The following is a 23,076-nucleotide window of genomic DNA, read 5'->3' as shown; positions in this document are numbered from 1 at the left end:
GGAGGTCAAAATTCAAAATTACCTATTTTCAAGGTTAATAGATGAAATATAGATAAATTTTGTGTGTTACTATCTAAAATCTATTTAGTTTTTTCAATGAAGGGAAATTTGAACTTCAAATATTTGGGTCTAAAGAATTTGGCTAGTTTTAAAATTTTAGTCCAACAAGTTTAAAGTAAGTTGTTGGACCCTAATTAAGCCTAACTTCAGACTCGGGTTTAAAGTTTAAAATTTAAAATATAGTTTCGGTCTTTAGGTCTAAAGTTAGATTCGATTCATTCCCAATTTTTAACTTTAATCCTACGTCATATCTAAATTTGATTATGAAGTGTCTAAACATTAATGTAGCCTCATGTTTTTTTTTTTTTTTTTGTAGTTTGAAGTAGTAGGTGTATACCTCTATGGGGTGCGACTTCAAAATAGTCAAGTCAATGAATGAATTTTGGACACCATATAATTATAAAAAAGTTATGTCCACTTTCTTAAAATACTTAGTTATGTATGTAAAGACATTACAGGCTTACATCTTTTTAGGCAATTATAGTCCTCATAGGCTTGCATAGGCTATTTTTTAAATGGTATTCCCTCCCTTTTTAGTAAAAGTAGTTATTAATGTTTATATTAGGGTGCACTCATGTCTACAATATATTCTTTGAAATGTGATTCTTCTCTGAACATTGCTAGTGTTGGATGTTTTGTGCACTGTGTTGTCTCCCCCCCACCCTTCCACCTTTTTTAATATTTGAGTATTGGAGCATATGCATCATCTATTGTTAGAAAAGAAAAAATTGCTAACAACAGTCAGTTTAAATCAGAGCTAACCTACAATAATAACAACAATAATATACTCAGTATAACTCCACAAATAGAGTCTGAGATGGATGAGGTGCATGTAGACTTCATCCTATTTTTGTGGAGTATAGATTATTTTCAATAGACCCTCGATTGAAAAAATCATTTTTCAAATAATGATGAAGAAAATGCTAAGAGTAAACAACTATAATAAATGTGTTAAAGAAAAATGCTAGCAGTACAAACATTAGATTTTTTTAAACCAAAATAAATAAAATATAATAATAATAATAATAATAATAATAAAAATAAAAAATAAAAATGAAAGCATCATATAATACTAATGTTATAATAATAATAATACCGGTAAGAAAACAAATAAATGCTCCAAAGGGAACATACAGATGCTCTAGGCCAAAGCTAACCTGTAATTTGTTGTCTTTTCTTTTGGAATAAGATTTTCCATAGCAAATAAATTAATTTCATGGAAACATGGATCAATATGAAATTTGAATTTTAAATTAATGAATTCTTGATATATATATATATATATATATATATGAAACATGGATCAATATGAAATTTGAATTTTAAATTAATGAATTCTTGATATGTATATATATATATATATATATATATATATAATATTTTAAATATTGTCAGTGTACATAAATTAAATTCAGTAATATTATATATATAGATGGGAAGATACTCTAAATGGTGTTGTTGGTTAAGAAGTTGAAAGCAAAATGGCAACATCATCACTTGTTTCTTTGATTTCCAAAAGAATCATCAAACCCTCTATTCAAACTCCTCTTCCTCTTAGATCTCACAAACTTTCCTTCCTTGATCAAGTTTTTGATATGTCCATTCCTTTTGCATTCTTCTACCCCAAAACGGACGGTGACAAGTCGTTTGATGAACCTAGTCATGTGTCTCTACTACTTGAGAACTCGCTTTCCAAAGCGCTTTCATACTATTATCCTTACGCGGGAAAGATAAAGGATGATTGTNTTCCATAGCAAATATATTAATTTCATGGAAACATCGATCAATATGAAATTTGAATTTTACATTTATGAATTCTTGATATATATATATACAATAATAATAAATATTTTTAATATTGTTAGTGTACATAAATTAAATTCAGTAATATTTTATATATATAGATGGAAAGATACTCTAAATGGTGTCGTTGGTTAAGATTTAAGAAGTTGAAAGCACAATGGCAACATCATCACTTGTTTCTTTGATTTCCAAAAAAATCATCAAACCCTCTACTCAAACTCCTCTTCCTCTTAGATCTCACAAACTTTCCTTCCTTGATCAAGTTTTTGATATGTCCATTCCTTTTGCATTCTTCTACCCCAAAACGGACGGTGACAAGTCGTTTGATGAACCTAGTCATGTGTCTCTACTACTTGAGAACTCGCTTTCCAAAGCGCTTTCATACTATTATCCTTACGCGGGAAAGATAAAGGATGATTGTATTGTTGATTGTAACGATGTGGGAGTTGAAGTCTCCAACGTTCGTGTTCATTGTCCCATGTCCGAAATTCTTAAACACCCTTATACTGATGCTGAAAATGTAGCTTTTCCACAACAACTACCTTGGAACCGTCCGAATGAAGGAAATCTAGCGGTAGCTCAAGTTAGCTATTTCGATTGTGGTGGAATAGCGGTTGGTGGATGCTTATCACACAAGATTGGGGATGCGTGCACTATTAGCAATTTCTTTTATAATTGGGGGATTTTGAGTCGTGACAAAAGTGTAATGCCGTCTCCTCATTTTGTAGGAGAATCTATTTACCCCCAATCTAATGATCCTTTTGTAGTTTCAACTATCAAGCCTGAAGAACCTACGAAATATTTAGGAAAAAGGTTTGTTTTCCCCGCCGCTAAAGTAAATGCTCTCCAAGCCAAATTTTCGTTTGATTCAGGAGTTAAGAATCCAACTCGCACTGAAGTTGTGAGCACGCTAATTTACAAATGCGCTCTAGCTGCAAGAACAAGGAATTTCGGTTCATTTAAACAATCTTCTTTGTTTCAAGTTTCATATATGCGCGAAAGGCACAACCCACCTCTATCACAAGATGCATCGGGTAATATTGTATCAGGCTTTTCTGTGGAAACAACTAATGAAAGAGACGTAAATTGTCCAAGACTAGTATGTGAATTGAGGAATGAGAAAGAAAAACTTGATCAAGACAAAGTGAGGGCAATAGAAAATGCATTTATCTCAGAAGTAGTTGATTCAATTGAAAAAGGGAGATCGCCATTCAACAATGACATGCTTCATTATTATTTTTGTCTTAGTTTGAACGCGTTCCCCCTTTATAAAACAGACTTTGGTTGGGGGAAACCAACTAGAGTGAGCCTCGCGACGGGTCCCTTCAATAGGTGGTTCCATCTAATGGATAATCAAAGTGGAGGTGGCATTGAAGCCATAATCATGTTGGGCGAACTAGACATGTCTGTATTTGAAACAGATCCAACACTTCTAGAGTTTGCCATTCCAATTCCAAATCATTAGTACTCTTTTTCACCTTCAGCTTTAAATATTTATTTATTTTAATTTCTCCGACTTCAATAAAATATTGTCCAAATAAAGGATCTATTAGTCATCCTCAATCGTTATTCGTTTTATATATATATATATATATATATATAAAGTGTTTATGCTGTGAAATTCATTTCAACTTGTGACCTATGCAAAAGTGATTTAATTTGTGGTTAATTTTCTAGTTCCTTTCCTAGGAAAATTCGAAAACTAATCGTCTCACCTAATTTTTATGAATACAAGTTGTAAAATAAATTCATTGTATTATTATTTTATATAATTTAACCTATAATAATAGATTGTATCTTCTCATTATCATCGTTATGTGCCTCATTAAATATATTATACATAAATTTTCTGCGTAATTTATGAAAATTAAATATTCTTAAAACATGTAGTGTCCTGCTCACAGCTTCTATTATTAGCTCATAGAGATAAATATTATATTTTTTAATTCGACAATAAAAATATGTATTAATCAAATTCATATTTATCTTTCTGTTAAACAAGATAGATTGAACTTCAAACATTATAGATCAATGAACTTATAAATTATTAGATGCTCTTTTTTTATGAATGTTAACTAGATATCATAAAGTAATTATTATCTTACTTTAATACATGATTTTGTCTTTTTGTATGTAAAAATGGAATCTTTGTTGGTCCCAAAATGATTTTTATCTCTTTTTTGTCTATTCTTTAGAGCAATCATACCATGGTATTTACGTATGATGTGATTGGTGTCTTGTGAGCGTTATTTCTGTCAAAATAATACTCCCTCCGTTTCACAAAAAGAATGACCTAGTTTGACTTGACACGAAGTTTAAGAAAATAAAGAAGATTTTTAAATTTTGTAATTCTAAATTAAAGTTATATCAAATATACAAAATTGTCATTTAATCTTGTGGCCTTAAACATGTCGCGTGAAAAGCTTAAATTAAAATGTTACAAAAAAAAGAAAGAGATCGTTTTTTTTAAACAGACTAAAAAAGAAAGAATGTCATTCTTTTTTAAATGAAGGGAGTAGCTTTTAAGAAGTTTATATTATTAAAGTAACGTTCCAAGAGGAACACAAGTTAAGCCTTAGGTTAAAAAAAAAGTTTTGCAAGACAAATTATTGTATGAACTTTTTAAAGTAGGGAAAAGGATCAAAAATACCCTTAAACTATTACAAATGGAGCAAATATACCCTCCGTTTGAATTTGGGTGCAAAACTACCCCCACCGTTACTCAATAGGCTCAAAAATGCCCTTGGCTAATGGAAAAGTAAAAAAAAGGAATTTAAAAAACTTTTAAAATAAGAAAAGGTTGACTTTTCTTTTGTTGCCTCCTCTCTCATTCTGCTCGCTGCCCCCAAGTTCCATCCACCAGCCTGTTTTATAAAAAAAAAAGTTATTTTTTCTCAAGGCATATTTATCAAGAACTTGCATGATTTTTTCATATACGGGNTAAATTTTCTGCGTAATTTATGAAAATTAAATATTCTTAAAACATGTAGTGTCCTCAGTCCTGCTCACAGTTTCTATTACTCCCTCCGTCCCTATTTACTTGTCCATATTTCCTTTTTTGGTTGTCCCTATTTAGTTGTCCATTTTGACAAATCAAGAAAGGACAACAAATTTTTTCCTATTATACCCTTATTTACACTTCTTGAAAATTGTAAAAGTGTATGTTGTTTCCCTCCAATTTATTTCACTTTAATTCAAATAAGTGGTTGTAATTTTGAAGTGAAAAGTTGTCATAAGGGTAAAATTGTAACTTCACTGTGCTAATCATTGTTGCCTTAATCTGTGTGCCATTTCTAAAGTGGACAACTAAAAAGGGACGGAGGGAGTAGCTCATAGAGATAAATATTTTTTAATTCGACGATAAAAATATGTATTAATTAAATTCATATTTATCTTTCTGTTAAACCAGATAGATTGAACTTCAAACATTATAGATCAATGAACTTATAAATCATTAGATGCTTTTTTCTATGAATGTTAACTAACTATCATAAAGTAAGATTTATTATCTTACTTTAATACATGATTTTGTCTTTTTGTATGTAAAAATGGAATCTTTGTTGGTCCCAAAATCATTTTTATCTCTTTTTTGTCTATTCTTTTGAGCAATCATCCCATGGTATTTATGTATGATGTGATTGGTGTCTAGTGAGCGTTATTTCTGTCAAAATAATACTCCAGTACTCCCTCCATTTCACAAAGAATGATCTAGTTTGACTTACTTTTGAATCTTTGATCCTAAATTAAAGTTATGTCAAATGTACAAAATTGTCATTTAATCTTGTGGCCTTAAACATGCCACGTGGAAAGCTAAAATTAAAATGTTACCAAAAAAAAAAAGAAATCGTTTTTTTTTAAATAGACTAAAAAAAAGAATGTCATTCTTTTTTAAACGAAGGAAATAGCTTTTAAGAAGTTTATATTATTAAAGTTACGTTCCAAGAGGAACACAAGTTAAGCCTTAGGTAAAAAAAAAAGTTTTGCAAGACACAAATTATTGGATGAACTTTTTAAAGTATAATGTTTTGAAATTAAATTTATGTCGTATAGGGCCTAACCTGACCTAGCAATTTATTTTTTGCCTTGCACATTTTGCTTGTGTTGTGATTTTTTAATATTAGGGGCATTTTGACGGCAAATTTATTACTTAAAGCGTTGAATGAACAAAAATTAAAGATCACCTCACCTGAAAATAGAAGCATTCTTATGAATGACCCATTTTGCATTCCTAAAGTTCGTGCCCAAAACTCTAACAAAAAATAAAAGAATTTCAACCATCACATGACCACACGACTCGCCAGTGAAATTTGTGTTGAAATGACCTAACGAGTCCCGAATTTCCAACTAGTATATCGAACATGCCTAAAATTTGAAATCAATAACAATCCGATAATCATAATAGCTCAAGTTACTTGACTAATCAAACTTTCACTGAATTGAGGAGAGTTTAAGGATGGATACCTTCCTTAGGAGCCCAAAAATTAACATGGGACATTTCAATACTAAACTAAATTAATCAAATCCCAAAATAAATATTAAACACAAAATAACAAAGAAAAAAGAGAGTAAACAATCTTATGAAAATACATTGTCACATATTATTATTATTAAAATCATAAAAACAATCCAAATATCCTCTAATTACAATCAATTATTTTTTCTCATGATTCAATAGTGCCTTCCATATATCATATTTTATACTATCATCACCACAAGGAAACAAGTGTCCAGCATCTTGTAATTCATGATAATTTATCCATGGATTTTTTTTTGCAATATAGTTTTGTAATTTAACAGACACAATTCCATCTTCAACTCCATGCCATAAATGTATATTGCCATCATTATTATAAAAAGGATTTTTCATATCCATTGGATCAAATTCAGGTTTACCAAAACCAATAATTAGGTCTCTATGGAGTGACTCAAATTCTCCTTGTTGTGTAACATATGCCTGCATATAATTAAAAGAGAATCAAATAATTTACAAATTCTTATATTTACTACCAAAAAAACAAAAACAGTTTGATGTATGAAACATTACAGTTTATATAGGGTGTGATGAGAAGGAGTACACCCCGAATCCTAATTGATCGAGTAGATATTACTGACAAATGAATGTCTGTAGAAAATTCTTATTTTTTAGTAGTTGAATTTTATCGAGTAAATAGTGTATCGAGACACAAAGTTTTCTTTTTTGTAAATATTGTAAGTTGGATGACCATTCAAGAAAATCGATAGTCTAGTGTGATAGGAGACCTGTCATGCCACGTCATCTTTCTAGTTTTCGATAGAAAGTTGATTTTTCGATTAATTTTTTTTTTCTGGGAGGGTAGGGTTAGTTAAGTTGGATGATTTTATATAATGACAAAAAGCAACGTGATCATTTGAAAATAATTAACTCAACGAAAAGCTACATTGCTCTTGGAACTCCTATGTCAAATCCTTAAAAAAAAAACATAACTTTCAAAGGACCTTACATGCACCCGATGATATTTATAATGAGTCTGAACAACAAAAGACGGTGATAAATAAATAAAATTAAAAGGAAAGAATTATGTACCTGCTGAAGTTGCATCTCATCAAGTGAATAGGCAATTTTGAGATCTTTTTGAGACAATTTAAATTCCCCAGTAATAACACTAAATCCAGGAAAATATTGTTGTGTATTCCACCAATACATAAGCCACGGGGCATAATATGCAACTTTATAAACCGATTGATCTCTAATTAATTGTTTGTCATAAGCTTCTTTAGTTAAATTTGATGGAAATCCTGGCCACCAATAATTAATTGCTGGTGCTAATAATGCAGCTCCTGCTAATCTATATATGTATACCAAAAAAAAAATGTAAATATTTCTTACGTTGATATGTGTATAGAACTTAAACTCTATAAGATTAATCAGAAGAAACAATGATGTTGTGAAATAGCAAAATAATAATAAATGTGATTTAAGTTGTATACACTATACACTGATATAAAGGTTATTTTACGCTATCATTGAAATTTAATATGTGATAACATGTTAATTAGTTATCAAATTTATCAGAGTTTACCAAGAGACTTGCTTGTAATTTCACCTAAGTGACCAAAATTAAAAAAATAGCCATTTTCCTTACTTGTAATTGAAATATAACTATAAATTCAAAAATCATTAAATAATAGCCAATTTTTTTTTAAATTCAAGAAATTTTCATGAATTTTGAATTTAAAAAGGCGAAACTCTCATCACAATATCCTAAATGAATTTCAAGGCACAGTTATGAAGTTTCACTTCTTGAAGTTCGAAATTCATAATAGATATATCTTGATTTTTTTCATCTACTTAAGTTCGAAATCCATGAATAAACTATCATCATGTTTCCACATTAAAAGTGGCTATTTCCTAATGAATTTTTAAACACCGTCTACTTTTCAAAAATCGATATGAAAAATGGCTAGCCAATACAATATTCACGCACTTCATCTCTCAAAGTAAAACTTTCGACACAAGATCCATACTAATCAAACCCCACAACACGAACATCGAAAAAAACAAATATAACAAGAAAATGACATATTAGTAATAGTAAAATTTGATGTTACCTATGAGGTATGTACTTAAGGCAACCCCAAACAAAGTGTGCACCCATTGCAAATCCAATAACATAGAATTTATTTCCAAGTTCCAATTGATCAGCAACTTCTTCAATATCAAGAGCTAAACTTTTAAAACTTCTTTTTGGATGAGGATCACTTTTACCATAACCTGGTCTATCAAATGATACAAAATATACCCCTAGTTCTTCAATTGCTTGCTATGACCAGAAAAAAAAAAGAACATTAGTCTAATTTTTTATTTTATTTTTTAAAAAAATCTTCAATCAATCCTTGAAAAAATGTAAAAAATTGAGGGTATTTTTGGTATGAGAGGAAAAGAAATTGTGTCTTGAAGACTCTATGAGACTAGCAAAAACTTATCGTTAAAATCCCCTGTATCCAAGTAGATTCACTTGTATCTGGAATACATACACAAATCTCCCTCACTTTTTTCTCATTTCGCTTGTCACTCTCATTGTCGCTCGCGTATCTGGTATTCTAGATCTGGTGTGATTCACATGTATCTGGGATAGATAGACAAATCTCGCTCATCTCTCTCCCTTATTTCAGTGTATCTGATAGCCAAAAACATGTATCTAAGTGTATCTGACATATGAAATTATTAATTAGTGAAATAAACTATAGAGAGATCCTAGTAGTAAATCTGATATAGATATGTTTATGTAATTATGTAGTTTCTCTTTCTTCTTCTTTTTAATCGTGAATGACTTCTATTATATCAAACACTCGAAATAATTCAATATATATAAGTTTTTATACATACCGGAATTATAAGTGAAGCTTCAAATTTGCTACCACCAAAGCTATGAACATATATAACATTATACTTAGCAATATTTTTTGGCACACCATATTCTTTGTACACCAAATTTCTTCCATCTCTTAGCTTGATTTTTGGTGTTTGTGATGGAACACCAGCAGTACTACAACTTCTTGGAGGAGGGGGGATAATAGCTCGATAAATTAACGATAAAAGTACAACCGGTAAAGCCAATAGTACAACTCTCTTCATCACGATCACGAACACGAACAAGTACTAGTACAACTTAGAAATTGTTGTTATAATAACTAGTTATATAATAATAGCAAAGTTTTTGAAATAATAACATAAAATAGCTAGTAACTCAAATGTGTTTGTCGATATATAATAATAACAAAGTTTTGGGAGCCCAGTGTTTTTATTTTATTATATGATACAGTTGGTAAGTGGGAGTACGTAAAAGGAGTCCGTCCATGCCCCCAACCACCCTGCGGGATATATGATTAATTTAAATTTGTATCGCGTAACACTTATTAAAAAGAAGAGTGTTTTTTATTAAGATTATTAATCTCACCACGTCCTTGATGGTATCAACATATCCAATGAAATCCTACTAAGTGGGGTCTGATTAGGATGATAGAGTATACGCAGATCTTACGTCTCTACCCCATGGAGATAGATAAGTTGTTTCCGAAATACCATTGACTCAAGTGTATCAAATCCATGTAAAAGAAAAAAAAATAGTCATTAATTAAAAAAACAGTGCAAAGTCTACAAAAAAAAAGTATAATAACAAAACATCAAAATAGTGTGAGATATGATTGAAAACACAATTAATTAATGGCAAGAACAACAAGAATACGAATAGTACGAAAATTGCTATCCCTTTACCCTAATACACGACCTCTACTTCTTCTTATGTTAAGTCATTTCTTCAATAGTATGAAGTTGTGACAGGTCATTGATGGTATCAAACGTTATAATTATACATTTGTTGCTATCTTGGATATAGGTACCCTTCAACAACTTTATTAATGCTAGTGTAAATAAAATATTTCTTTCCTATTTTTATGTAAAATTATTTTTTTGTTACTTCATTTTTATAAAAAAGATTTAAATCTTCTTTGAAAAGAGTTCTTCTCAGGAGGACTGACTACCCGCTGTTCAAGAAAAATTTAAAATATTTAGAAAATGTATTATAAGTGATAATTTTACTCATTATGTCATTATGATATTGATTAAAATATAAATTTTAAAACATTAATTAAAATTTATATAATATGAATCCCGAAAGTAATATTATATAATATGAATCCCGAAAGTAAAATTTATATAATATAAATCCCGAAAGTAAAATTTATATAATATGAATCCCAAAAATAAAATTTATATAATATGAATCTCGAATGTATGAAAAGTATTACTCCTATAAGTTATAAGTTTCATTTCATTGTCAAGTTGCTCTTGTCTCTTAGCTTAAAGGAGTATATATGTACTTTTTTTTTTTTTTGGAAATGATGACTAATTATACACACAGAAATAATTGGCAACGACAATAATTTGTGATAGAATAATTAATAATCCTACTTTATGGCTATTTTTTTTCTTTTTCATCATTTATATATAAGAAAAAAGTAATGTTCGAGCCAATTTATACACACGTCGATAATTTTATTGGATACGTATTACCTCCCAAATAACATGCACGTGTACCAAATAATTTGCAGCGTGAAGACTTTAGTTTACAAATATTTCTAATGGTACAACAACAATGTAACATATCCAATATATTACTGTAAGTGAGGTCTGAAAATATGTGAGGTGCGTGAATGCACATCTTACATCGAGAAGTTGTTTTTAATTGATAGATCCTCGACTCAATTAATGGATCAATATTTTCTTTTCATATTCATAATGAGGTTACATACAATTTCTTTTCGTATTTGTAATGGTAATAGACCAATATTTTCTTTTTATATTCGTAACGAGTCTATAGTACATATATAGTTGCTAAATATTATAAGTATTTGAATATATAAATATATATTCAATTATTATTATCATATTAATTACTTGATCAAGGTCAATGTAGGAAACAATAAACTTCAAATCCTTAATTCAATCCTAATTAACTCTAAAATCAATTTGAGAAATGAAGTTTATTGACATACTTCTAGAAGTGTACCAACTAAAAATTAAGTAACCAAAAAAAGAAAAGAAAAGAAAAGAAAAAGAATGAAGATTTAATAATTCAGGTGATATATATAGACAGATGAATATGGCAAACAAGAAATAGAATTTTTTATACCACTTGGTACTACTAGTAATATATCTTTTATTTGTATTTGTATTTTATATTCAATAACTTATGATTAATTTTCATAAGATTTATAATTTTAATAAGTTAATATGCGATTAGGTGAAATAAGCTATTTTCTTCATCGTATTATAAGTTAATTATTGGATGTAGATGTTGTCCACGAGCAACATGTGTTTTGGATGCAATTTTGAGGTGACGGATATCTGAATCCAATATTTTTTTATATTGAACTTAAATATATGTAAAAAATAAAATAAAATACTAAAGTAATATTTTTTAAAAAAATTAAATATAAACTCGTAATTTAAAAAAACAACAAGTTTGGCATCATTGAATTAATAAAATATAATTCATGTAATTTACACTATGAGGTTATTCAAATAATATCTACAGATATAACTTCATAAGAATATAAGATTTGAAATCTTGGAAAAATATGATATGTTACATGCTACAAGAAGTCAACAACAACAATTATATACCCATTGAAATTCCACAAGAGATTGAGAATTTAAAACCTGATATCCTCCATAAATTCTCCGATCCAAATGACAGAAAAGTCTCCATATTTATACCTTCTCCAATTTTGTTGTTGGAGGGGCGATTGTACGTTAAACTACCAAATAAATTAAACTATGGATAAACTAATATATATGATCATGACATGTCGAGCATTTAACAAACCTATCTTCAGGATTTAATTAAGACCACAAGATTAAAGGTCTTTTGGTACTCAAAAGTTTGTTTTATTTTCTTAAATTTTGTATCAAGTCAAAACTAAACAAACAAAATTGAAACCGAGGGAGTAACAAAATTAATAATAGGTATGATTATGCACCTCTTGAAGTTGCATCTCATCAAGTGATGAAGCAATTTGAAGATCTTGTTGAGACAATTTATAACACTAAATCCATTAAAATATTGTTGTGTATTCCACCAATACACAAACCATGGGCATAATGTATAACTCTATAAGCCCATTGGTCTCTAAGTAACTGCTCATCAAAAGCTTGTTTAGTGAAGTTTGCTGGAAATCCAGGCCATCAAGAATTGATTACTGGAGCCAATAGTGCAGCTCCAGCTAAGCTACCAACCGATAATAGAAGAACAAAAAACCTCAGAGATAGAGAAATTATTTATAAAACGAAAAAGGGATCATATTTGTCACAAAACTATCCGAAATTGAGCAACTTAGTACTCTTCGTTAAACTTTTGGTTTAATATTATTCGATGGTTAAGGAAAAAACTCATTTCCCCACTTATGCAACTATGTCAAAAGTTGAAGGGTAAATTTGTACTTTTTTCTTGAAAAATTTGGATATGTGGAGTCTACCTATGTTGCTACGACTCTTCAAACATGTTGATATGTGCATGTCGGATCTGATATGAATCACAACTCTTTTTGGAGAGTTTCAACTTTCAAGCAACATAGAAGTCCATCCATTTTATGCTATAATTGTAAGGCCAAACACAAAACGATTTGCTAACAACAAGGGTATAAATGAATGCACTAAAAGTGTAACAGAGAGCAAAATTTAGCATTTTTAAATAGGAAAAAAGGGCAGTTCAGTGCACAAAGACACAACTCACAACTGAAATCAGAAACTTAATTATGATAAGAACAACAGATTTTCAATGTAGCCCCTTGACCTGCCCAGAAAAGCTGACACATTCTTTTGAATATTAACTAACAGCAAACTTTGCTTTATCGAAATCTTCATCTCATAACAGAAAAACAAATTACTGAGATAAACTACCCACTAAGTGATTAGCACAATCATCAACAGAAGTTGATTTTAGACCAGTNTAATTGTAAGGCCAAACATTTCCTATGCAATTTTGAATAGGAAAAAAGGGCAGTTCAGTGCACAAAGACACAACTCACAACTGAAATCAGGAACTTAATTATGATAACAACAGATTTTCAATGTAGCCCCCTTGACCTGCTCAGAAAAGCTGATACATTCTTTTGAATATTAACTAACAGCAAACTTTGCTTTATCGAAATCTTCATCTCATAACAGAAAAACAAATTACTGAGATAAACTACCCACTAAGTGATTAGCACAATCATCAACAGAAGTTGATTTTAGACCAGTTCAATCTCCATAACCTATCGAAATACTTGGATCCATATCTAAACTAAGAAGTTACTTCTAGTTGATACAACAATACACTAGAAATCTTTAACAGTAGAGGATTGCAGATTCAAAATAAAGCGCCGTCGTCTCTGCTTTAGTCTAAGAAACTATTCTTTGGCATGAAGTCTCATATGTTTCATCTGTATAGATATTCGCGGACTCACTTCCACTTTACCATACCTTCTGAACATGAGACAGTCTACCTTCTCTAACAATAAGCATTACAAACAGGAGAACAAGGAGTGGCAAGAACATCTATCACCCTATTTTCTATATCCTTATAGAAAGGTATGCAACCATAATAGACACCTTCCCCCCTGGTTTTCGTGACAATGTACATCACAAAAAGATCACACCTTTTGCAATCTTCACACAAAGCAAAATGGAGTATAACATCAAGACATGTCAACAACAGCACCACAAAATTCCTTCCTAATCTTTTTGCACAAACACGATAACCATACAAATTCGAAAACCAAAAACTTTTTGCACAACATGATAACCATCTTCATTCACGAAAGGTTTATAACCTCTTAAAATTCAAATCTTTCAACAGATAACAACCAAACCAGAAGAAATTAATTAGATACTGTAAAATTAACACTGCATAATTCAGTTTTCTACACTCTTCTCAGGAGCTAAGACAAAAAATTGAATCACAAATCAAATTGCAGGCTGCAAAATGCCAACTTTTTCAGTTTAATTCCTTTCTGCAGATATCAAAATACCACTAGCAAAGAGAAAAGCATGTAAATTAAGAAACAAGCATACGCAATTAGCCCACGATGCTCATCTCCATACGAAGCCAGCTCAACCAGAAGCCTCGTGCAAACCCGTGTTGACCATACAACAAAAACTCCGGTCAACACCTTGATCACCAATCCACCAGGCAAAAACAGTGATAGCGCCGATAATATCACAATGGGCAACATACAATAACCAATCAAGCTGACACATCTATACAAATTCAAGTTCCCATTTCGACCAGCGAGCATATTAAACACTACATATAGAAACATCGAAGCCATTACAACCCATCCCAATATTATCCCAAAATGGATCTTTCCAGCTAGCAATTGAAACAACCCAAACGCCATTAGAAATATGAACGGTCCAGAAAGGTCACCATCTTCGTGAAGATCTGGTTTGATTCGAAATGGGTTGAGAATTGAAAGAGTCTTCTGGTAAATTTGCTTTGTATTAATCCCAAGCTCCTCTAATAGCGGCGGTTCATCTTCAAATCCAATTGATCCACCGCCGCCGCCGCCGATGGTAGCGGAAGCGAACTGGGGAGTGGAAAATGAAGTTGATGCAGCTGCTGATCCAATGTCGAATGACATGAAAGGTATTCCAGGGTTTGAAGATCTCGGCGGCTGAAAAGGAGCCGTCGGTGGATTAGCCGGAGGACGGCGTTGCTGTACACCGGGATTTCCGTCGGAGGGGAATATCACCGGAGGAACGTTGAATTGTTTCGCCATTGATCGGAGATCTGAAATTGCAGGGAAATTAGGGTTTATTTGAGAGGTTGAAAATGGAATTTGGGAATTGGAAGAGGAGAAGGAAATGAATATGACCCGAAATTCGAAGGTTCGGGTCGTCTCAAAAGCATAGAAGAGATACAAAGGCACACTTTTCAATTTTACGGGAAGTTTGTTTTGATATCGTCATTTAACGTGTATTTGTTTTTCGATTTTTTTTGTTTATGTCCAATCTTAGATATACATGTTTGAAATTATGTCTAACAAAACTTAACTTTGGAAACAGTGTCTGCCGTTATAAATATTTCAAATTCAGATGATTAAACTTCAATCATTTCTTATTTGAATTTTATGCATGTATGATTAAAATCCAAGAAAGAATAAATGAAGTCGGATAAAAACAATCGAACTTCAATTATATATACATGAATTTTAGTCATATGATAACTTCCGACGCAATAACTGAAGTTGCTCCTTTTCAATAGGCACTACATTCGATTTTTAGCGACAATAGTTTAATTGCCGTTAAATATATATTTTTAGTGGCAATTACTGCTGACAATTACATTTTAGCACTTTTTATAAATGTTGTTAAAGCCTATAGCGACATTGAATCTAATAATAATTAACTAATGTCGATAAAAAAATTATTTTTATTGTATTGAGGCTTTACGTTCCTTTCTTTTTGTTTTCCATCTAGTATCTTATATTCACATTGAAATTCAATAATATTCGAATTTGTTTCAAGGAATTCCACCTTAGTAACAAATGTAATTTCATACTATGAATTAAAGTTAAATCTTTTAGCCAAGTATAAAATACTTTGTATTTATCATTTCACCACGGTATTTATCTATAGCTTCATATTGTTATTATAAACCTCTAATAACTACGAAAAACACTTGATTAAATTATCAATAAAGTAAAATTATACATGCTAGGAAATGTTTTATACAATATGATATATAAACATATCAAAATAGTAAGTACGTACTAACAAATTATCTAAATTATGGAAGGAGACCATATATTATAAGATAGACTTCTGGCGTATATTAGTGCCTTATTTCAGTTGAGGAATACTTTTCGTCAAAAAATTATATTGTATGAATAAAATAATGAGTTTTTACACCTTATTAGGGTGGATGTTATATATCGTTTTATAATATATAACATTATATTGTATTGTATTCAGGGGTGTATTTATGGAGTTCTTCAGGATCACGTGAACTCATGCTCCTCTCCCTAGATCATATATAATAGTGTCATATTTGTTTTAAAATATTTAAATATAGATGTGTGAATCCACGCTCAAAATATCATATAATGCGATGATGGTTGTGTGCATCTCTCTAAATGAGGTCAGAAATTTTAATCTTATACTCCCTCCGTCTCATTTTATATTTCACCTTTTTACTTTGTACTTGCATTAAGAAATGATGTAACTTTACCCTTCTACCCTTATTTAATGTTATAAAATGACAAGTATTGTGGTCAGCTATTTATAGAAAGGGATGACATAAAATGGGACGGAGGGAGTATTTTTTTCTTTCTAAATTTGGGCAAAAACCTCTATAAATGGTTATTGGTAACATTTTTGGAGTTTTAAAAGTTTAACGGGTTCTTTAATAAAAACCTAAAGATCAAATAAGACAAATTTATACCTTCGATCTACTTTTTTTCGTAATAGTATACTCATCCTCTTGAAATCTTAGATACACCTATGTCCTAACTCATAATTTATTTAATATATTTTTTTTAGAAAAATGATGCCTAAAATTATTATTCCTTTATTTAAAAATAAAAAATAAATCTTAGGTACGTTAAAATCATGAAAGGAATAAAACGCATTTGTCTCATGCGATTTATGAATGATGCGTTTCATTCCTTTGTTTTCTGTTTTATTTCTTTTTACATTTATTTATTACTTTTTTTTGTTTAGTTTTATTTGTTTATTATTTCAAAAATATATATTTTTACTTTTTTGCTCGTCACTTTTAATCTATTAAGATAAGATAATTATTGATTTTCGATTTAATACTCAATATTAATTACTTATTCACCAAATTATTATCAATATCTTAATTATTCATTAATTAATATGACATATCTAGGGAGTTTTCTGGGCTCATGTAAACTCATGCTTCCTTCTCGAGATAAATATAAATGTGTGAATCCATGCTTGAAGTATCATATAATGCGATGATGATGAGGTGGTACCTCCCCAAGTGAGGTTTGAAATTTAAATCTTATATCTTTTTTATTTCCTAAACGTGGGTAACACCTATAAATAGTTATTGATAGCATTTTTGGTGTTTTAATTAATTAACTTTTTTTGCTTTAATTTTTTCAAAATTTTCACGTTTGTCACATTAGATTTTATTTATTTATAATTAAACTAAGTATGTATGATAAAATTAGTTGTGCTTGATAATATATCATACAATCAATCTCAATACCTTAGACATGGAATAATTATTTAGACCTATAATTTTAATAGTTTTGACGAATTAGTGATAAAATCCTAAATGTTAAATGAATTAAATTTATATCTTAAATTCACCGTTTCATAAAGTGTACTCATCCTTTTAAAATTCTAAATTATACACCTCTAATTGTATTATATTATTTTGATAAATACATAAAATATTTGGATAAATTATAAGTATCATTTTTCATCATTACATAAAGTCAAACACCAACAATGTGAAATATAAAACTTACCAGAGAAGTATGGTATATGAATGTAGAGCTATTAGATAATAAATAACACGAGATCCATTCTAAAATGAAACTTTTTATCGTTACATAAGAATGAATTTAATAATATAATAAAAAAGATTTTTTACTTTCTATATCAATCAAAAACTATAATATTCACAATACAATATGTAACAAGTTCTTAAAGATTCCAAAATATGTGAAATAATGATAAATTTATGGTCCAAAAAAAGTTTCTTTCAACTCCCTAATAAAATGGAGAATAAGAATATTCTTATTTATTATTTATATATTTTATTTTATATATATTCACGACCTTGTACTGCATGAAGTACTACATGTACTACCATAGAAAATTAAATAATAATTGTATGATTGTACTGCTTTAAAATCTGATCTAAAAAATATAAGGTAAGAAAATTATGTTTTTACTTTACAAAAATACAAAAAAAAAGTCTTTATCTTTCTTGACAAAATTTATTCATTTATCAAAACGCAACTCAATTATGAACAATGAATCATATTTAGGAAGGAAAATATAAAAGTATAATTATGATTTTTCTTAAAGAGGTTTAAAATAAACGAATTAGCCTAAGAAAATTCATCAACTATTATTTATAACTAAAAAATAATTTAACTATGTATAAATAATGTAATTTTCCATCAAAAGGAGTTCCATTGTTCGGATAAACCCTAGTCCATGCTGGCTCCGCCTCTGAAAAAATCGAATGATTGATAGTTGATTATGTTTTAATAAATAATAAATAATAAATAATAATAAAATTAGAAAAAGTAAATATGTGATAATTTGAACAGAAAACTCAAAAAATCATATATTTTAGATGCATTTTTGACCTTTACGGATATAAAAAAAAAACGCACACACAATATAGAAAGAATCTATTTTTTTTCTCCTTTTCTCTTTGTATAAATCAGCAGCCTTTCACACCTCTCAAATCACAGAAAATCGAAGGTCAAACTTTGTATATCACCATTTTTTTTCTTGAAAAACCTCACAAGTTTCTTCTCAATTCAACCTCATCATGTCTCAGGTACTTTGAATTTACTTTCCTTTTTATGAAATTTTGAATCTTTGATATGTGATATGAATTGGGTATTTTTCAAAACATGATTTTGAATTGATTCTATGAAGGGGTTGATGGATTTTGCATTGTTAGTGGGAATTTTGATTTGGGTTGTTTTTGTTTTAGCTGAATGTAAAAGGGGTTTGAATGAATTTGTTGTTAATGGATAGAAAATCCCTAATTAGTTTAAGATTCAGGTGTAGCTCATTGATTGATTGATTGAATGGGGGGTGAGGGGTGGGGGTGCTGGTCTATCGGAAACAACCTCTCCTCCTCCCAAGGTAGGGGTATGGTTTGTGTCCTACCCTCCGCGGACCTCACTTGTGGTATTATATTGGGTATGTTGTTGACTTCTTGTTGTCTTTGATATGTAAAGAAGGTAAGTTCAACATTCAAGTCTTGTTTTTGAAGGTAATTTGTTGAAGTGTTTGATAAGATTTGCTTGTTTAATAGGAATTTTGATCTGGGTTGTTGTTGTTTTACCTTGAAAGATGTGAGCTTGGAATAATTTTTTCTTTTGATTGGAAAAAATTGAAGCTTTACATGATTTTTGAGCTTCGACTGTTTGATGATGGATGAGTTTGTTTGTTTACTGGTGTGCCTGGTGTGAGCTAGAACAACAAGTCCGTTAACGAGCGTATTGATCGTTTCAGTAATTTATTGAATTGCTTAATTATTCCTTTTCGTATGTAATGATAGTTTGATCATTTTCCTTATAAATTGGTTGATTGATTATGAGTTTTTTTCCTTTTGTTGGATGTTTAGGCTTCTGTTTTTCCTCTTCCATATGTAAAGAAACTAAGTTCAATAGTAGAATCTTGGTTTTGATGATAATTTGAAGTAATTTGTTGAAGGGCTTGATTAGATTTACCTGTTTAGTAGGGATTTTGATCTGGGTAATTCTTGTTTTAGTGGAAAAGATATGGGCTCGGAACATTTGTTTTGCTTAACGGGGAAAAAATGAAACTTTACATGATTTTGAGCTATAAATGTTTGATGATGGATGAATGTGTATGTTTACAACTATGAGTAGTTTTACTAGGAAAGCAGATCCATGAGTTTTGATTAGCTAAATTCAAGAATTCATTAGCTAGTTTGAGTATTTTCCTCATTAATGAGCTAGTTTAATACATTACCTTCTGTGTTTGGTGAATATTTATTTCAGATTAGATATCTAAAGATCTACATTCTCCTTTTCTTGAATTTTTCCGGTTTAAGAGTTGGTCCAAGTATCCTTTGAGTGGCTAAATATTATTGTTGATCTAGAATAGAAAGAGAACTCCCCTGTGTCGATTTGCGTCAATGAGGGAGATCTTTCAGTAGTATCATAACAGAACTGAATTTACTGATTCACTGATTCAGAAGAGTGCTTTTATAATAAGAGTTTTTCAGAGAAACGAAATAGGAATTAATTGATTGAATTTGAATGAATGAATTCTTTGTTTTTTGATCCGGGGTTTGGTTTGGGGGGTTGGGGGGAGGAACAGTTGTTGCGAGTGTTGAAACCTTAAAATGTAAGTATGTTAAGCTGGCAACAGCTTCATGATGTGCTGCCTAACAGCCTAATTGATGAGTGTACTATTTTGCTTATGATGTATGCTATCATAACTCTACATCTCTGCAACTGTCAATTTAACACCGATAATTTTACCCCTTGTGCTAGCAGACTGTTGTTCTCAAGGTTGGCATGTCATGCGAAGGCTGTGTTGGTGCTGTGAAAAGGGTTTTGGGGAAAATGGAAGGTAAACAATTTTACTTAAGAGTCCTAGTGCTTTACAACATTTAACTTTACAGGATTGCCTTTGTCATAATTCCTCGTTACAAATAGAATATATTACTTCCTCGGTTTCATTTTGTATGACATTCTTTCATTGGCTCATCCATCTTTGGGTGAACTGTGAAATGGTTGTTGCTAGTCTATTCCATGAGTAGAAGTGTAAGACCTGGCCAAGAACATTCCTCGAGTGTGCTCATCATCTTTCTCACTCTACCACATGTAATTGACTGTGCCATAAACGGTTGGAATAGCTTCAGTAAGTCATTGAACAACACATCCCAAACATTCCTTCCTTCGACTGCTAACTCCATGACCAATGGGAATCTTCTCCATTCTGCTAAAGGGCTCTATCGTGCAGCCTGAGATTGTTGGATAGTACTAGGCATGACTAATAAATAACGATAGTCTGAGTTACTTATTTGCTTATAGGTCTGGTAACAGAAGAAATATTAATAAAAGGCGATATCATTAATTGACATGTTAGGTCCTTGTATCGTTTATGTATTCTAGTTTCTGCGACCTAACAAATTTGCTCTGGTATTGACTAATATATCGAGTTATGTCTTCTTCATAAACCATATTTAGGTGTAGAAACTTTCGACATTGATCTGAAGGAGCAAAAGGTGACCGTGAAGGGCAATGTTCAACCAGACGCTGTTCTGAAGACTGTGTCAAAGACTGGAAAGCCGACATCTTTCTGGGAAGCAGGCGAATCGGCTCAAACAGAAGCTGTTAGTACAGCTTGATGGTGTATAATGGCTTGGAATTGTATGTTAAGGCTTGAGCAATATATGACTTTATCAAGAATTCCCTTATGTAATAGTTGAAATCAGAATTGCAATAAGTTGTTGAGAATTTTAGTTTATTTTCTATGATATAGATGGCAAGTACATTGATGCAGGGCGGCTCAATGCCTTTATAAACGAGGCATACGCCTTAGGCGCTCAAATTCGAAGGCTCAATTTTAATAATAATAAAATTATTATCAGCTTGTTATGACCCGGCTTCTCGAGTCATGATGACACCTACTATAACCAACCAGTAGGTAAGTCAATCCGTACCTAGGACGACAAGTAATGAGTACAAGGGTAGGATTAAACAACATTTAACACTAACAGTAAGAAAAGACAGAAACAGAAGCAAACCAAAAACTATATGCAATGGAAACCCTCCAAGAACGTAGAAATCACGAGTACAAAGTTGTCTAATACGAACAAATACAAGTGTGGAACTTGGAATCAACAAACTAATTAAATTGAAATCCAGATATTCCTGTTTTGTGAAACATAAACTCCAAGAAAAGCGGTGTTGGTCGTTTGAAAATAATGTGTATCATTTAATAGGTTATCACCAACGGACACACAAAATTCGAGCTCAAACAAAGTTGGTCATACATATTCTAGATCCTGAAATCCTGCTTTGTGACACATAAACACCAAAAAGAATGACTTCCGCCTTGTACAAAAAACAATGAGTATCATTTGATAAAACCCCTAAACTCAGGGGAATCGGAAACTATTGTATCTTTTAAAACGACACTATCCGTTGATTTCCACGACAATGTTTTCTTATTGTCACCAGGGGACCCACAAAGTTTGAGCTCAAACATAATTGGACACACATTTCAAAAACTTTATAGATACACATGAAAAAGCGAGAAACTCATGAATTCCTGTTTCATGACACAAAACTCCAAAAAGAATTCCTATTTCGTGACACAACTCCAAAAAAGTGACTTTCGCCTTTAGAAAATATGATCATCATTTAATAAGTCAACACCTATGAACCCACAAAATTTGAGTTCAAACAGAGTCAGTCACTGATCTTTGACGTATTATACACTCAAGTGCCGTATTTTAACCATGTTTTAGCTTAAATTTCGAGAATCAACTCAGGTATATTCACGTGTTTTGAGCATTATTGATATGATAAACTAATATATGTGATTAGACATGTTTCAGGTTAAAATACAACAAGAATCAACCTAAAATAGCTAAAGTAGAGCATCGTGGACGAAAAAAAGACTGTATGCGGTGAAAGAGTTAGGTAATTGAAAACACAATTTCAAAAAAGAAAAAATAACTTGTTTTATATGTTAATTACAGTAATATAAATTAATCATAATATAAAAAGTTAATTAGGAGGAAATTAATTAGCGATTCACGAGTGAGATTCCTGTATTTATCCCAACATATAAGTCACTTATTTAGTCAACAATTTATTGTTGTGACCTTGACTTAAAATCTTATCAATTAATTTACAATGATGAAATTGCTGTTATTTAGTCAATAATTAATTATCTAGTTATATATATATATATATATATAT

General features: G+C 30.6%; 4 protein-coding genes across 7 annotated transcripts in view; 2 read left to right on the top strand and 2 right to left on the bottom strand.

Annotated features, from left to right (window-relative positions):
- LOC125866874 (copper transport protein ATX1-like) overlaps positions 1-21,598 on the top strand; it is a 230,852-nt gene extending 209,254 nt beyond the window's left edge. For all 4 annotated transcript variants that reach the window (XM_049547253.1, XM_049547252.1, XM_049547250.1 and 1 more), the window contains exons 2-4: positions 18,861-18,938; positions 20,638-20,713; positions 21,334-21,598. In XM_049547253.1, the coding sequence (XP_049403210.1) occupies positions 18,930-18,938; positions 20,638-20,713; positions 21,334-21,494 (246 nt within the window). In that variant the 5' untranslated portion in view covers positions 18,861-18,929 and the 3' untranslated portion in view covers positions 21,495-21,598. The remainder of the gene's footprint in view (positions 1-18,860; positions 18,939-20,637; positions 20,714-21,333) is intronic.
- LOC125866859 (acyltransferase Pun1-like) lies at positions 1,972-3,451 on the top strand. The gene has a single exon (XM_049547230.1). The coding sequence runs from the start codon at positions 2,021-2,023 to the stop codon at positions 3,326-3,328; it is 1,308 nt and encodes a 435-aa protein (XP_049403187.1). The 5' UTR covers positions 1,972-2,020; the 3' UTR covers positions 3,329-3,451.
- On the bottom strand, positions 6,431-9,558 carry LOC125866862 (uncharacterized). Its single transcript, XM_049547233.1, has 4 exons — positions 9,230-9,558; positions 8,452-8,663; positions 7,427-7,688; positions 6,431-6,817 (listed from the first exon to the last, which is right to left on the bottom strand). Exons 1-4 carry the CDS (start codon positions 9,476-9,478, stop codon positions 6,515-6,517), a joined length of 1,026 nt encoding a protein of 341 aa, XP_049403190.1. The 5' UTR covers positions 9,479-9,558; the 3' UTR covers positions 6,431-6,514.
- On the bottom strand, positions 14,163-15,284 carry LOC125866865 (uncharacterized). Its single transcript, XM_049547238.1, has one exon. It carries the CDS (start codon positions 15,163-15,165, stop codon positions 14,407-14,409), a length of 759 nt encoding a protein of 252 aa, XP_049403195.1. The 5' UTR covers positions 15,166-15,284; the 3' UTR covers positions 14,163-14,406.
- Positions 21,599-23,076: the final 1,478 nt, after the last annotated feature.

The sequence above is a fragment of the Solanum stenotomum genome, chromosome 6 (assembly GCF_019186545.1).
Source record: "Solanum stenotomum isolate F172 chromosome 6, ASM1918654v1, whole genome shotgun sequence".
Lineage (NCBI taxonomy): Eukaryota > Viridiplantae > Streptophyta > Magnoliopsida > Solanales > Solanaceae > Solanum > Solanum stenotomum.
Note: the sequence above shows the minus strand (reverse complement) of the source record. Positions and strands in the feature narration are given on the sequence as shown.